Source organism: Rhagoletis pomonella, unplaced genomic scaffold (genome assembly GCF_013731165.1).
Source record: "Rhagoletis pomonella isolate Grant_MI unplaced genomic scaffold, Rhpom_1.0 Rhpom_scaffold_00012, whole genome shotgun sequence".
Taxonomy (NCBI): Eukaryota; Metazoa; Arthropoda; class Insecta; order Diptera; family Tephritidae; genus Rhagoletis; species Rhagoletis pomonella.
The window spans coordinates 21798482-21814972 of NW_023458566.1; the positions used below are offsets into that span (position 1 = coordinate 21798482).

Below are 16491 nucleotides of genomic sequence, written 5' to 3' on the forward strand. Positions count from 1 at the left end.
CAAAATCTTGATATCATTATGTGATAACTCTAAAAGATAAGATTTAACACTTTTCAAAAATTTAGGCAAATTTCTGATGAGTCGTATATTAGCAGGCAGAACATTGAACAACTTACAAGATACAATGGTGAAGAAGTTACTCAAATGAGTAGTACGATATGTCGGAACAACGACCAAACCCTGAGTGTTCCCCCAGTTCAGAACTAGAGATTTTCCCCACAGGGTACATTTGTACACACATACATACATATGTATGTACATACACACACACACACACACAAACAAAAGCAAGATCATATCCGCCACTCATCACATCTGCACTCTACAGTACAGATTCTGTAGCAGCAAATATAATGAATTGCTCGAGCTGCCTGGCAACTCTCTTTGCTCCCCACCCCAAATGCGCTTTATGACCTTAAGTCACACGCGGAAATGTCGGCCAACAGTCTTTCAACAAACGCTGTCGTCACCATTGCAATTGCATTTCACTGTCACAGTAACACACAAAAAAAAGGGATATAAAATTACTTTTGGATTTTGGCCAAAAAATACTGCTGTTGTTGCAGCAGCCGATTGAGATGACCGAAGCGTTAAGGGAAAATATTACACAAAAACAAACAACAAATCTGTTCGTATGCACTTGACGCTCGGTGGCCTTCTCGTCCGTTCGCCTGTTCGTTGTTCCTTTTTGCCAACAAATCGATTGGCTGTTAATTTATGGCTAAAAGGCTAAAAAGTATTACGAGTTAAAAGTGAAATTTCATTTCGCTGTTTTGTTGAATGCCAATTCGTGTGAAGTCACATTCTCAATTAAGCAGGTCACCTCCGGTACGGTGGCTGCTCTCAGACACTTTGTGTTGGTAATTATCGGCTCATTAAGCCCAAAACGAAAGTTCATTTGGGGGAGCATTGATTGCAACCAAACAATTTGGGTGAAAAATGCAAATTACTTTATTGAAAAAAAAATACGTACTGAATACAAATTAGGAAACAAGTTAATGGCCTTGAATATATATTAATAGATATATGTACATATGTAGGTGGGTGCATGAATGATTCAACAGGCCTTTAGTTTCGTCACAATCAAATGAGCATAAGTAAAAACATAGAATACGACCAGTGTCGCACAATCGTAATGAAAACTCGCTATAAACGAAAATAAATGATTTATGTTATCACAAGCACTCATGTGATGCGAACGCCAAAAGCCGTATATCGTACACCATAAAATGTGACTTTGTCGAGATATTAGCTTACTGTGCCGCCAGATTTGGATTTAGCACCAAAATATCTACAAGAAACGATTTGTTTTACTCAGGTGGTAAAAAGTCAGAATTTGTCGAACTGTGTGTTATTATTCCGCCAAACTTGGAATTCGTGAAAAAGTATCATCGTTCTACACGTCGACGGGTCCGAGTCGGAACAATCGCTAAATGTTTATCAGTTCAATTATGTCTACATATTTAGGGCCGTTAACTTATCGTTTTATAACTATATAATTTTAAATTGATAAGTTAACGGCCCCCTTAGTTATAAAGCTCATACAATATATGTATGTACATACATATGTATCATACCTTCTTCTACGTTATCCGCCACCCACGCAAACAGTGGCATAGATCATGGAACTCATACTCATATCTTATGATAGGATGACAGATTTTGAGTGTGGTTTGTCAGGACAACTTTCTCTACCTTCCCGTTGCCTACCGAGCCGAAAATAGCAACTACTGACAGGAGCCGATAAATAATCGTTCCGCCATTCTTCTAATTTTCACGCTCTTCAACAACATTGGCAATGTATCATGATCTCATCTCCATTCGCTATGCACTACACGCTTTGACGCATACGTAAAACAAAATAAAAACAACAACGCTTTACTTTAAGATTAAATATCTACTCATATCCATCTACGATATAATAAATAACCCAATTAGCGTTTTAGCACAGTAATTCAAATTTTAACACCAAATTGTTAGTAGATAATTAGTATAACTGCAATTGTCATTGACTGATAAAAAAAGGTAATCTGGGAAAAACAACACTTCCGCTTGGTGACGAAACCACGGCTGACGAGAAGTCAGTTTCCCACAACCTGCCAACCTGCTGCATAACCTACGAATCCATAGAAATAGTTGCTTATATTTATTCCTTTTGCAGGGAGTGGCGACACAACAGAAACACACAGCTACATACGTATTTAGATATATACATAAATGCGTATCTATTAATGTACTCGTATAAAAGTTTGCTATATTGATTGTAGATATGTATATACTAAAATCTAAAACGACGATGCAGTCAACCGCATTATTGCAACAACACACGCCACGCCGCCACTGCAGCAGCAACGAGTAGTTGTAGAACATTCGTAACAAATATCTGCATTCAGTGTAAATTACTTTGAATTGCTACAAATGGCTTACGTTTGTTTGCATCATATGAATGAATGACACTTCTGCGCACATATAAATTATTCTAATAGCAAATAAATACATATGTACATATGTATGTACCACAGAGCAATCAAAAGACTTTACTGTTACACTACTTATTATTTATTAGTAAGTCAACCGCTTATGCAAAGTAGCCGTGCAAATGGCAGGATAAGTGAAGGTTGGACATACGAGTCCTTTCGTACGTTTAAATAAATAACGAGTTATGCAAAACACCGCTAAAATAGCAAAGTGCATGTGGAAGAGCCGCCTGCGACGAAACATTCTCAAAGAATTGCTAAAGTAGTCGAGACGTTTAGGCACACAACTAACTACTTGTTGCTACCGCCCAGCAGGCAGTTTTCTTTTTGTAATATTTACATTTAAATGAAAGAGCAAGTACACATCCAACAGTGACAATGTATGTAATCCGCTCTCGGTCTAGTCATACACAACAAAAAAGGAAGAATGAAAAACAGAAGAAGTCACACTGCTGAGCACTCACGAGGATTTGATTGAGACACAAGTTGGCCGCGTAACTTTTTGAAAGATATTTAAAGCGGTGGCCAGAACAAATGCAACTGCAGTTACGAGAGATCTAATGTCGGAGAAACAATTTGTTTATGATTATTCCCATCGAATGTCCTAAAATTCAATTTTAGCAGCGTATAAAGTTCTAATAAATAAATGTATTTGATCTTAGAGAATTTTTGTCATCGTTCAAAACGAGAAAAGGTCTTTCAGTGAGCGATCGTGAAAGCCTTTTGAGAAAAACCACACGCCAGATAGTATCTATGTTTTACTATGCGAAATATAAAATACTTCGTCGGAATTTTTAAAATATCTAGGCAATCAAACAAAAGGTAGAAAGAAGTTGGCGATAAGAGGGCTGAAACTCGCCCCAAAAACGGGTTTTATTTAGCGACCAACCAAAATTAAAAATTTGCATCACCGAGGGTAGGGAGTTATTTGAGGAGATTGGGATTTCTCAATGACGGTCCAGCACGAAGAATGAAGCGCGTTGTGCGGCAGCGTTTTTCTGCTGCAGGTGGAGGCGTATTCCACGGTATCGTATAATCCATCAATACATATATTTATAATTCAGTTTTGACAGCTGTTTTTGTTGTTGTTGTAGCGGCACTACTAAGCCCCGCCTGTTTCGGGTCAACTTTTAATCATTATCGTCAAGCTCAACTAACGGTAGGCCCAGGAAACGAGCTGTTTCGATGGGGTCGGACCAAAGGGAGAGGGGTGTTAGTTGAGTCGGATTGAGCTGGCATGTGAAGAGGTGGTTGGTGTCGTGGGGGAGGCTCCACATGCCGGGCACTCATTTGGGATGTTTGGGTCGAGTCTGGACAGGTAGCTGTTTAGGCGGCTACAATATCCAGACCGTAACTGAGCCAGGGTAACGCGGGTCTCTCTAGGTAGTTGAAGCTCCGTCTCTTCCACAGGTGGTGATTGGGCTCCGATAACGACATTCTTGGGCCGGGAGTCGAGGTAGGTGGAGACTGACTCCCTATTAATATCGTTAATCGCTTGTCTGTACGTCATTGGGTCCAGTGGTTGGTCTGTGTGGGTATGGACTGCGTCATTGTACACGAATAGGTGCCCCCTGACGTGCCTGGGCGGAGGCTCCTCCTCCATCAGTGGTCTGTTGGGGTGTTCGCTTCTGTGGCACCCCACCAGAAACTGCTTACAGCTGTTATACTACTTCTATGTGGCGTAGAAGAGGTACACATTTATTTGGATGACGTTGACGATGATATCCTCACACGCTAAGCCCAGTTAAAACATGTAATCATCGCATGTAGTGAACTGGATAGTCACGCCATTTATTTATCGTTACGAGATCGGTATCACTATCGATATACATACATACATTTGTACATAATTGTCGTCTACGTTATCTATTGTAGTCTTTTTTTATCGATATCGTTTACTGTTATACGACGTTTCCACGATGCGTAATTCGCTCTCTAAGTAATTCGTGAGTTACCCAGTTTCCACGACACACACATTAGCTCTAGTTCTTGTTCTCGTTCTTCGCTATTTATTATTATTTTTGTGTACTGCAAATATCGAAGATAGAGCTAAAATTTAAGTTATCATCAACAATTTTAATTTAGATAGAGAATATTTTATTATTATTATTCTATAACTGGAAAAAATACCAGCGAATGGGAGCAGACCGGTGAAAACTTAGATATATTTCCGATAAATATTAGAGAAGGCACCGATTCGTTCGTCATTCGTATGATAATTCGATCTGAATTACCTACAAATGAGGTAATTCGCTCTCAAAATTTTGTATGACGAATTACGTAATTCGGAAGGTAATTCGGCAAGGCGAATGACGAATGGGACAGCGAATTACAAATAAGAGAGCGAATTACGAAGCGTGGAAACGCCGTATTACTGAGTAGTATCAGAAATTATTTATTTATTCAATAGTGGCTATGCATAATCCAAGGAGTTTCCCCTGTTCACAACAAATCAGCGAATCTGATGTCACTTTTAACGGCACGCTCGCTCTCCCGATTCACTCTGTCAGCCGTTAGCTCATACAAATATGTTGTATATATTCTGTGTGTATGTTTGAGCACAACAATTATACTGCACAGACGTAGAATTTACCTATACATATCTACATACATATACATACTCACCTACTTTTCTTATAATATCTATGACTAAGTAAAAAAAAAACAAAAAGAAAAAGCAAATGCTAATCCAACGAACGACATACATACATATATACGTATGTATGTATGTATGTACCTCCATGCAAAAGCGAGAATGTCAGCACAAAAGCAGAAAATGCATTGCTTGATTATAAAATCTTGTCAATTTTTGTGCAAATTACTCAACTCAATTTAGGCAGAACATTGTTGCAGATTTATCGGTTAACAAATGGCAAGAAATAATTACTGGGCAAGAAGAAATGCCAGCCAGTTTCTGGCGGTTAGCTTTAAACAGCGCAAAAATATTGAGCTTTGCAGCGAGTGAACACACAGACGTGCAACTGTAGTGAATATTGGATGTGTGTGTGTGTGTGTGGCTGATTGACATTGACCGAAAGACGAGGGCTGCCAGACAACCCCCTAGGCTGCGTGACTGCGAGACTTTTGTTTGCTATGATTTTAGACTTGATTTTCCATTGGGTATTTGCTTGAATGTTTGAATGGATGTTTATACATGCATACATATGTGTGTGTGTATGTTTGTATATATGTATATATGTGTGTATGTGTTTCTAATTTTAATGCTAAACGGGAAGAATGCCATTTTGTAAGTAAAATAGGGCCAAAAAATGGAAAGGTTTGAGCCAAGTTGGCAGCCCTGGTGACGTCATCTTGGTGCAATTGCGAGAGAGAAATGCAAAAACGCATAGCAAAATATAAGTTTGTACCCGCGGGTGCCCAAAACAGCCCATAAAGCGTTCCTCTCGCTAAAAAAAAAATGGCTAATAAAGAGATACCTCCCACTTTTGGATCGTAAATGTCTTATTTTTCGTACCCGAAACAGCCCGGACTTTTTTCGGAGCAGAAATGTGCAAGAAATCAATTTGAATCTTTATATCTAACCCACTTAAAAGAGCACAGTTCACACTTTGTAAAAAGTCACACCTAATCCCTCGAAACGTTCCACATACCCCTGGGAAACCATTGCAAAATGGTCTAAAATTAGCATTTTCACACCGGAAATGTGACCTTGAAAAACAGTATTTCTATTGTCAAAGGTATTCAACATTTATTGTGCATATAACTCCGGCTACGCCATCCACAGTATATTTGCGTAGAACTCACTCCGAAATTCACAAAAAAGTGCATTTTTCAAACCGAATTTATTAATGATTTAGTGACCGCAAATTACAAAATTAGGTTTTACAATAAAGTGTAGAGACCCTTGACTACAAGTGTGTGTAAAATTTTTTGGATCGCGTCACCCATTCGGACACAATAGCCCGAAATCATTGAACCCGAACTAAACCGTACCCACTTAAATCGTAATTTGGTTTTCCTCAATCAACATTTGCACCAAGATGACGCCACGCACACATCTGATTCTGTCAAATTCACAAAGAGCGGATTAGCTGTACCGCAATGGGCGCAATCTCTATTTCTCTCTTTCGTGGTTTTTCGTAATACTCTCTAATAGAGTACACACGAAGTTTACCATTGTCTGACGAGGGGCGACCGCTATTAGCAAAAACTTTTTTAGTTGGAAACTGAGCTCGAACGCAGGCCTGCGGAATGGTAGTGCGCACTGCTAACCACTACACCATAGTGGCCGCCTTTACTTCTGCTGTTTACTTTGAATGAAGAAAATGCAGGAGAACACCCAAAAAAAAACTCGCTTTGATAAAATAAAGATATTTTGCAGATACCAGAAAATATCGCTATGTATATTTATATATACATGTGTATGTAAGTTAACAAAGGTAGTCATGAGCAAAATAGGCACTGCTTATAATAAACAATTGCACAACCACACCAACAACACCCTTCATTCAACATCCAACAACTCATCGACAAAACTGTTATACACCGTACCTTGGTGGCAGCAATGCAAGTGTGCCTCTGTGTGCAAAAACCCAAACATTTTACGACTTGGTAACAGTTTGCTATCGCTGGCTGTTGCTGTTGCTGTCTGCTGCCGGTGCTACTGATTTTGATGACGACAATCATTTGCCGCGCCATCATTCAGGTACGTACTATGTATTTCGTTCAAGCCGTAGATGCCACTATTGTAAGGGCGTTATAATTTATTAGTCAGCCATATTCGTCGTGTCGACAGGCGCAAATTTAAAATTTCAATACAAAGTTGGTAGCCAAGCAGAGCGCATGCACGTGAACGGCAGGAAAATGCTTTAGTAATTTAGTTTACAAGTGATTGGTTGTTCTATGTTGGAGTAGCAAAAAAAAATTCCTGCAGGGTGGCAAGACTAGCCGTTGTCATTGGAGATCGAATGCTTTAATACGAACCAGAACGCGCTAAGTAGAAGAGGTGCTGTGGGCGGAATAACAGCAGTGATGGCAAACAGGCATGCAAGGCAGCAATAATCAGCCTCAGCATTTCCACTCGACTGCGATAAAGATAAAAGAAAGTGTATTGTTATCTTATTGATGAAATTCGCCTAACAATAGGTGAATAACGCCAGAACAGCTGGTCACCTGCTGGCAATAGGCTTTGAAGTCGTCCATGCCATTGGGGAAAACCATCAGCCAAGCATGCAGAGATATAATGTACGGCACCAATAAAAAACATATGCTACCCACTGTAGCCATGACATCCTGGTTGTTTGTCCTTCTCCCCGATATTTGGCCATCCATTGACAAAGTGCACAACTGGACCGTGAAACAGCCCTTCGCTGCACAATTGCAAATCCATCGCAAAACATTCATACACACACAGCCTACGCGCATCGCTACAAGAGCCGAAGGAAGTGCTGTCTGTCACATGCATGACAGCACATTACGACAGGGAAATGCCGGGCATGAATGGCTTACACCAAGTCGTGTTTTTGACAGTTTGCATAGTCTGCACGGCCCTCAAGAAAAGACAACTCCAAGCGTTTTTATATCATTTCTTTTTATTTGTTGTTGCTAGTCGACTTCGCGGCACAGCTGTTGACGCACTTGAAAACGTGAGTTGAAACTCGCTCTGGGTCTACTACGCTCAGCAAAGTTGCGAGTTATTTCTTCACGCTCAGAATATCACACCACTTTTATATCAACAAAGAAGAAGAAGAAGAAACAGTACAGACACAATCAACCCTCGGCAACCAGGTGTTGGTGATGGTGCTGTTGTTTGTTTAAGTGCGATGAATAGCCAGAAAATGTTTTCTCAGCAAAAACTTGATTTTCGCAAAACAAAGCAAACGCCAAAGAAAACGACGTAAAAAACTTGAATGCAAACAAAACTGCTTGCCCGCTTGGCTATCAATGAGCGCGCCCTGCTCGGTACAGCCGTTGTTGCATGCATTGTTGATGAATGAGCAGCAACAGCGGCAGCAGCAGTAGTAGCAGCAGCAGTAGCAACAACAGCGGCAAAATATGTGAGCTAAGAGCACGCTGACACAGTGCGCTTGCTCTAACGCTCACGAGCACGGAAACGGAAGGTTCTTATGTAGCATGTCAGCAACAATGACGGCGGCGGTGAAGTAAAAAAACATTCCCATAGGCATACACATTTACATAAAAACGCACACACACATCCACACTATGTTCATACACATATGTACATATGTACACACTCGGTTGGTGGTACGACGCTACGTATGCGTACCCTTGCACCGCTGCGGAAGAGACTGTCGCCCCCCATATATCCATCTTCTTTTGGAATTCGTATAACAGTTTGCGCGCGCTGCTGCACAGAATGATTTCCGATGAGGTGTGTGCATTGGCGAGTTTCATAGCCAGGTCAGTTGACAGTCGGCAGCGCTACAACCGAGCGAAGAGTGCTTTCTGTTTCTGTTGGTACAGTGTGAAACTAACTGGCAGACCCCCCCAAACTAGCCAACTACAGTATTTGTGTAGCTACAGCAGCAGTCATTCTTTTCTAAATTAATATTTTTTTCCTGCTAAAATATTAAAGCGAAAAGTTGATTGAAATTATTTTTGCAGCGGCAAAAAGTGTCAGCGACGTGTGAGTCGTCAACGGCGACGTCACAACGTCATAACCAAAATTAAGCAGCAGCCATTTTGTGCCGAGAAAAATCGTCCAAATAGTATCGCATACTCATTTGTTTGTATATACATACATACTTAGTATAGCAAAGACAGAGCAGCGAAATTTTTTAATTACCAGCTAACACAACAAAAAGGTGAAGTACAAAATCATCAGAAATTCAATTGTCGGTGTGGAATGATGGATATGTGGGGCAAACGTACATAGGGGCAGAAACTTTAAAATAGTGGCAACGGTGGCGATTGAGACGACTGAGACGACAACGGCGAATACTAAACAAAACTAAAGGCAGCAGCAACAGCAACAGTGGCAGCAGCGGCAGAGACCAAGCAGTGACTCCGACTGCGGCTGCGGCTGCAGCTGAGGCTGAGGCTGTGGCGACAACGTTCTTTGTAACAAGCTCGTGAAATTGTTGTTTTTGTTGAAAACATTTATCGATCACGCGTCGAACGAAACGGAGCACTCGCTCGGCTAGCACACACGGCTAACAGCATGGTTGTATAAAACGAAAAATTAAATATTCATTGTCAAATAGTAAAACGGAAACTTTGCGGTCGTAGAACAAAACGGAAAATTGGAGAAAACACCACACACGCCCGCACGCCCGCACGCACGCACATAAACGGACCCCGGGACAAAACAATCGTTTAAACGCGGAAAATGAACATTTAGATTTCAGGCCAGCAAAAAGAAATTGAAAAAGTGCGCGTTTGTTGTTTTTGAAATGTATTACATTTTGACAAAAGTTGGCCAAAACAAATGCACTTGAAAACCAGCACTCAAGCAAACAGTTAAGAAGGTCACCACTGCCTGCGGCAACAATTCATTTAAAAACTTTTAATATTCACAATTACACGACGTCGTGTGTCTTTTAGCAGCAGCAGCAGCAGCTGCAGCAGCAGAAACAAAAACAAAACGTTGAAAAAAGGGCAGAACGGAAGGAAGTGAACAAGTAGGAGGAAAGGAAGTAATAACGAAAAATACCTCGCGAGCTGCTTCTACTCGCTAAAGCCAAGGGTAAGGTGTTAAAACGTTAACGGTTCTTCTGCACATTTCGCTTTTGCTGTTAATGCAAACTAAAATGGAAGAGGAAAAGTGAGAATAGCATACGAAAAAAGCACAGCAAGAAATAACCAAAACACAAACAAACAACACAACAAACAAACGGCAAATACGCCCCAAAGCGTTGAGGTATTTCAAGAACCACAACAACAGCAACAAATTTATACTAAAAATACAAATTACACAAAGCGCTTAAGAGCAAAACACATCAGCAAAGGCAGAAGCGAAGCGAGGAGGAAGAGGCAGCCATTGGCAGCAGACAACAATAAAAATACTCAAAATTACATATAACGAAATTAAAAACGAAAAATAACGTAGCGAAAGTAGCAGCAATGGACAGCTGCTGGTGATGCACACTGGCAAAAAAAAAAAACAGAAGAAAATATCAGAAAAAGCAATTACTTAATAAAAATCTGAAAAGTGTGACAAAGGAAATTTCCACACACAAAAACAAGCACCCGCGAGCAAAAAACCAACAAGGCACAACACAGCCGAACAAAGAGTCGAAATGATTGCAAAATTTATTTATCAAAATATAAGCAATACTTAATATTAACACGCAGCAATAAGCATACAAAAAACAATAAACTAAAAAAAAAACAACAATAAACTAAAAAAAAACTGCAAACAAAAAAAAACTGTGTCTCAAACTTTTTCTTGCTTTATTTCTAAAGCATTTCATTGCAAATTCTTAGTCATTAGCATAACCTTTTACCAGCGTAAGCGTGAATTTTTCCTTAGCTCAATTTTCAAACAATTTGTAATATATAAAATATAGAGTCATAGAACTATACAGAAAAACGGCAAAAAATAGTGTAATTTCATTTCACAATTGCAGCATTTTTATACAAGTCTCGCCATTCCGGCAGCACATGAAGTAAATGATAAAACACGAACAGCTCAAGTGCAGGCATTGCATATTAACTGCAGCGCATAACTAAAACACCACAAGACGAACAAATAGCCTAAAGCAAATAAAACAAAAACACTACTAAAATAAAAAAATAATAAAAAAAACAGCCCGCAATACAGTCATCATTCCATTCGATAACGACAACAAAACAAAGTGAAAAAGAATATCAAGAAATTATCAAATAAATAATATCAATAGCAAATACATATATACCCACACACACTATCACACACTGGTCGCAGCACTCCATCCGCGAGTGTAGTGCTCGCAGCACTCTGAGCATTAAACGCTGGGAGCACTGAGACCACACTCTCACCGTCCGAAACTGTCATACGTGCGCCCCGCTCACACACCCGCAGACACAGGCGCTCCTACCTAGCTCAGCCACCCTTGAAGGAGAACACAACTACTCCCGCCGACTGGCGCTGCTGCTGCTGCCGCTGAAACACAACTCAACTCAAAACTCAGCAATTGTGCCGCGTCGTACGGCAGCGAAGAGCGACAATAGCGCTGTGGCGGCCCACCACCCAACACCAACCAAGCAACCAGCCAAGTCAAGTAACCAACCGCGCGAGCGAACAAACGTGCGGAGTCAATGAGACAACGACGAGTCGGCCGCCGTCAGTCAGTGAGATAAAGCTTAAACAGCGCCGAAATCCAAAAGGAAGAAGTTTAAATTAATATTGAACTTTGTTGAACCGTGACAATTGACCACCAATAATCGTGGCCGCAAGTTCTCCAGCGCTCTTACAAAAAATATAATAAAACTACGCACATAATAAAGATAAAACAGCAAAAGAAGTTCGCTCTAGAACCGTTCGTTTAGGGAAAAAGTGAAAGCATAAAATCGAATGTAAAAAGGAACTAAAAACGCAAAACGCCATAGCATTGAATACCAGCAGACAATAAGGCGAATAAAAAGTGTGGTCCTGTGATGGTGTAGTGGTGAGGAACGAGTAGAAAAAAAAAAGAAAACAAGAACAAGAAGAAGCACACAAGCAAAATAAATTTTCGAAGCACATTTGTGTGGACGAGCACGCAAAGCCACCAAGTGTGAACCAATGTGTTTAGACACAATTTAAAATACTTAGTAAAAAATAAAAAAAGGCAATAACTCAAAAAACATAAGTGCAGACATTCAGTTAAAAATATTGTGAGTCTGGTTGACAACGTAAATTCCGCCATTTAACCTAACTAAGTAGCATTAAGACAAAACAAATTAAAATGGGTGATACAAATACTCTGGGTTCCGGTACGCGTCTACGTAAATTCGATCGCACGGACAGTGAAGTTGCGTGCGAAGAAGCCGCCCGCCTTACCGCCGACCTGCAAGAGGGCGCCGTCAGTCCGGACGACGAAGACGACCTCAGCGAGTATGGCGAGCTGCCACCACCGCCGGACGGTGGTTACGGTTGGGTCATCTGCTTTGCATCGTTTATGTGCAACATGATTGTCGACGGCATCGCGTACACATTTGGCATATTCCTCGGTGAATTTGTAAATTACTTTGGCGAGGGCAAGGGCAAAGTCGCCTGGGTAGGCAGTCTGCTGAGTGGCGTTTACCTGAGTGCTGGTCCGATTGTGTCCGCGTTAGCAAATAAATTTGGTTGCCGCGCTGTGTGCATCGCCGGCAGTGTGGTGGGATGTATTGCGTTTGTGTTGAGCACGATGAGCACGTCCATCAATATGCTGATGGTGACGTATGGTGTGATCGGTGGTTTCGGGTTCGGCATGATTTACCTGCCCGCAGTTGTGGCCGTCGGTTATTACTTTGAAACAAAGCGGTCGCTGGCAACTGGTATCGCGGTGTGCGGTTCCGGTTTTGGTACTTTCGCTTTCGCGCCTTTGGCCACGTACTTGCTACAGTTGTATGGCTGGAAGAACGCACTGCTAATCTTTGCTGGTCTTATTTTGAATTGTGCCATCTTCGGTGCCATGATGCGTCCGCTCACCTATCCTAAAAAGAAAAAGGTCAAGCCGCTTATGCAACGCATGTACGAGGAGAAGCAGTTGCAATTAGAGCGCGGCTCAATTGCTGGTTCTCATTTCATGGTACAGCTGCCGGACGGTTCCATGGAGCGCAAAATGAAAATGCCACTGAACGCTGATCCTGGCGTACACTCCAGCCTGAACTTGGAGCTGCTCGCCCAGCAGGGTACTCTGCATCCCGTCTCAACCTTACCAACCATCACCGAAGCGAAAGTTGCCGAGTATCAAACTGGTGCCCAGAGCCCGCCTACGGTGGACAGCAACGGTCAATTGGATGTGAAGCGCAGCGGCAAGAGATCGCATCGCAACTCTGAAACGGAAACGAGCCCCTACAATTCCTCAGATGCAATGACACGCAACGCCTCACAGCCTGCCTTTATGGCAGATCATCAAAGTCTTCCAAAGAACGGTTCGGTGCCTTCCTTCAATCGCGTGCGCAAAACATCAGCGAGCGAACGTTTCCAGCCTTCCTTGGCTGCTATTCGGGCATCATCACGCGGCGACCTCGACAGCAATGGTGTAGAAATGGGTTTTACCTCATCGAAAATGTCGCTCTCACAACGCCAGGATAGTGGCAAAATGGTTAGACCGATGTCGCGAAAAGATATCTTCTACTCGGGCTCCGTTACAAATCTACCACAATACCAATCGCAAAAGTCCCTCACCAACTACCGCAACTCTGTTCTATCGCTAACCAAGTATGAAAAGAGCATGCAAAGTGTGCGAGTGCTTGATCCACTGGCCGAAGCTGAAAAAGGACGCGACCAATACGATCTTTGCCCGTGCCTCAGCATACCCGACTCCATCAAATCTGTATTTAACACAATGCTGGACGTCAGCTTGTTGAAGGACCCAGTTTTTATGCTTATCGGCATCTCCAACGTATTCGGCATGGCGGGACTGTACGTGCCATTTGTGTATCTTGTCGATGCGGCCAAGAAGGACGGCATCGAAGACAGCTCCGCATCGTTTCTGCTCTCGATTATCGGCATAACAAACACATTTGGCAGGGTGATTTGCGGCTACGTAGCCGATTTTCCCAGCGTCGACTCCCTGCTGCTCAACAACGTTTGCCTCTTGGTCTCGACTGTCGCTGTGTCATTAACGCCGCTTTGCTCTTCATATGGTGCCTACGTGACAATGTCCATTTTCTTTGGTGCCGCCATATCCGGCTACATCTCACTCACGTCAATTATTCTCGTCGATTTGCTAGGACTGGACAAACTGACCAATGCATTCGGCTTGCTCATTCTATTCAGAGGATTCGCCGCCATCATTGGATCACCACTTGCCGGCGCCGTTTACGATGCAACACAGAGCTACGATTTGCCTTTCTACATGGCTGGCGGACTCTTCGCGTTATCCACCATCACGAGCTTCATGGCGCCCTGTCTAAAGCGATGGACGACCTCCGATGAAGCACCAATGCAAATTGATACACTCGAGCCGATCGACGAGGAACAAGGCGAGGAAGTAGAGGATGAGGAAGATCAGCCCATAACCATCGTACCAAAAATCGTGAAAACTCTACCCAGTCCACAGCGCGAAGAAGCGGAGAGAGAATTTTCGGGTGAAACTAACAAAACTGGCGCCGAGTCGAAGTTATAAGGGAAATACAATCATGCACTGGATATTTATTTGTTGAGTGTCAGGCGAACAAGCCAGTTAAAGGTTACGTGAACCTAAAAAGTGTCACGTCACAAACAAACTGCGTTTCAAGCAAACACAAAGGCACATACATACATAAATGTAAAGAGGAGGTATGGTGTGACGCTGTCAAGACTACAAGCCACAGAGCGATATTTTTTTAAACAACTATCCAATATAAAACTTGAAAAAGTGAAATAATCGCAGAACTTATTCAATATTTAAGCCAACTTTTAATACGCATATACACAATACACTCACACAAACACACACAAATTTAAAATTCTAGCCTGCTAGTTAATTATTAATAATTTATAGAAATAAAAAAAAAGCAAATCGAAACAATAAAAGCTCGCATTGCAACATCGGGCTGAAGAGTGAGAAGAAGAAGAAGAGCTCAATTCGATGCCCACTCGTAAGGGTTTGCATCTATGCAAAATGTTCTACAAAATTTCTAACCAAATTATTGTACTGTACTAATGTGTACGAATAATACTTATTAATGTGAATGCAAAAGAAAATGTTAAACAATTATTATTATTTGTTGTTAGGTGAATTTCAGCATTATTATAGAATACATGTAAATTTGTAAAGAGAAAATTCAAATTGTAAATTGAGAAGAGATTTGAAGAAGCGAGGAGCTATTCCGAGACTCGCTGCAAATCCTTTTAAATCGGTAATGTACTTGAAGCTTAAGTGTATAGTGCTAGGCATACCATAACATGTAGAATGATGAGAGTGAATGTGAATGAAAGCGAAAATAGTATTGTTTGCAAATCAACTCAAAACTATATACATACATACATACATACATACGTATGTATTTATACGTTAATATGTAAATACTTTCGATTCGATGAAACAATAAAAAAAAAACACTGTTAACTCGTTAAAAACGATTTGGTCGATGTGTCGATTATACAATACAAAAAATATATATGCATACATACATACTTACATACATATATAGCTGTCCAGAAGTCAGTCAGTTAAATAATGCACTTATACATTTTTTAGAATTTTCCTAAATGCGCCTTCTTTTCCAGCTATCTTTTTTGATATTTATTACAAAGTGCTCAAACCGAAAAGCGTTTTGCGATTGTGAAGAGGATATTTTTACGCGTACAATACAACCTGGGTGGTAGGAAGAGTATTCATTCACCTCAGTGCGTATTGTAAATTTTTTATTTAAGTAGGTTTTAATTGCAAATGCAAATGCAAATGAAAATAGAATTAACGAAACGTTTATAAAACTGCAAACAAAAAAAAAACTAAAACAATGTGAAGCAACGGAATCAATAAGCACAGCGTTTAAGCTGGCCGGCCCGAATTCTAGGCATATACATACATACGCATATGTAAAAGCAAAGTACTAATTACATATAATATAATAATAAATAACTAGCTATAAGTATACAAAGTCTTAACAAAAGGAGAATGAATAATGTAATTGGAAAATGTACAAAATAAACAGTAAAATGGGAAAATTCGATGTTTAAGAAATTGTTATTAGTATTATTTAGAAAAAAATTCAATTGAAGACGAAATGTAGTAGTAATGACGAATATTTTAATATGATTTCGATTTCGCCATTGTATGAATTTTTGCAAATGGATGTCCATCAGTTTTGAAAATAAGCAAATAGTTTCTAAAATTGCCAGTCTCCGATAAAAAAAAAAAATATTGCTGCAGTTTTTTGTTGCATAGAATACTGTGAGATATGTGTAATAAATATGCAATGCATGATTTGCCAA

General features: G+C 40.8%; 2 protein-coding genes across 4 annotated transcripts in view; one reads left to right on the forward strand and one right to left on the reverse strand.

Annotated features, from left to right (window-relative positions):
* Window positions 1-16491, reverse strand: part of LOC118748081 (chromatin modification-related protein eaf-1) — a gene marked incomplete in the record, with an annotated part of 80808 nt that overhangs the window by 54595 nt on the left and 9722 nt on the right.
* Window positions 7074-16491, forward strand: LOC118748083 (monocarboxylate transporter 4). 3 transcript variants are annotated; one of them, XM_036482383.1, is made up of 3 exons: window positions 7074-7143; window positions 7209-8971; window positions 9063-16491. In XM_036482383.1, exon 3 carries the CDS (start codon window positions 12326-12328, stop codon window positions 14696-14698), a length of 2373 nt encoding a protein of 790 aa, XP_036338276.1. In that variant the 5' UTR covers window positions 7074-7143; window positions 7209-8971; window positions 9063-12325; the 3' UTR covers window positions 14699-16491. The 3 variants fall into 3 exon arrangements, with proteins under 3 accessions (XP_036338276.1, XP_036338277.1, XP_036338275.1); XM_036482384.1 differs by having other exon boundaries at window positions 7209-8915; XM_036482382.1 differs by having other exon boundaries at window positions 7209-16491.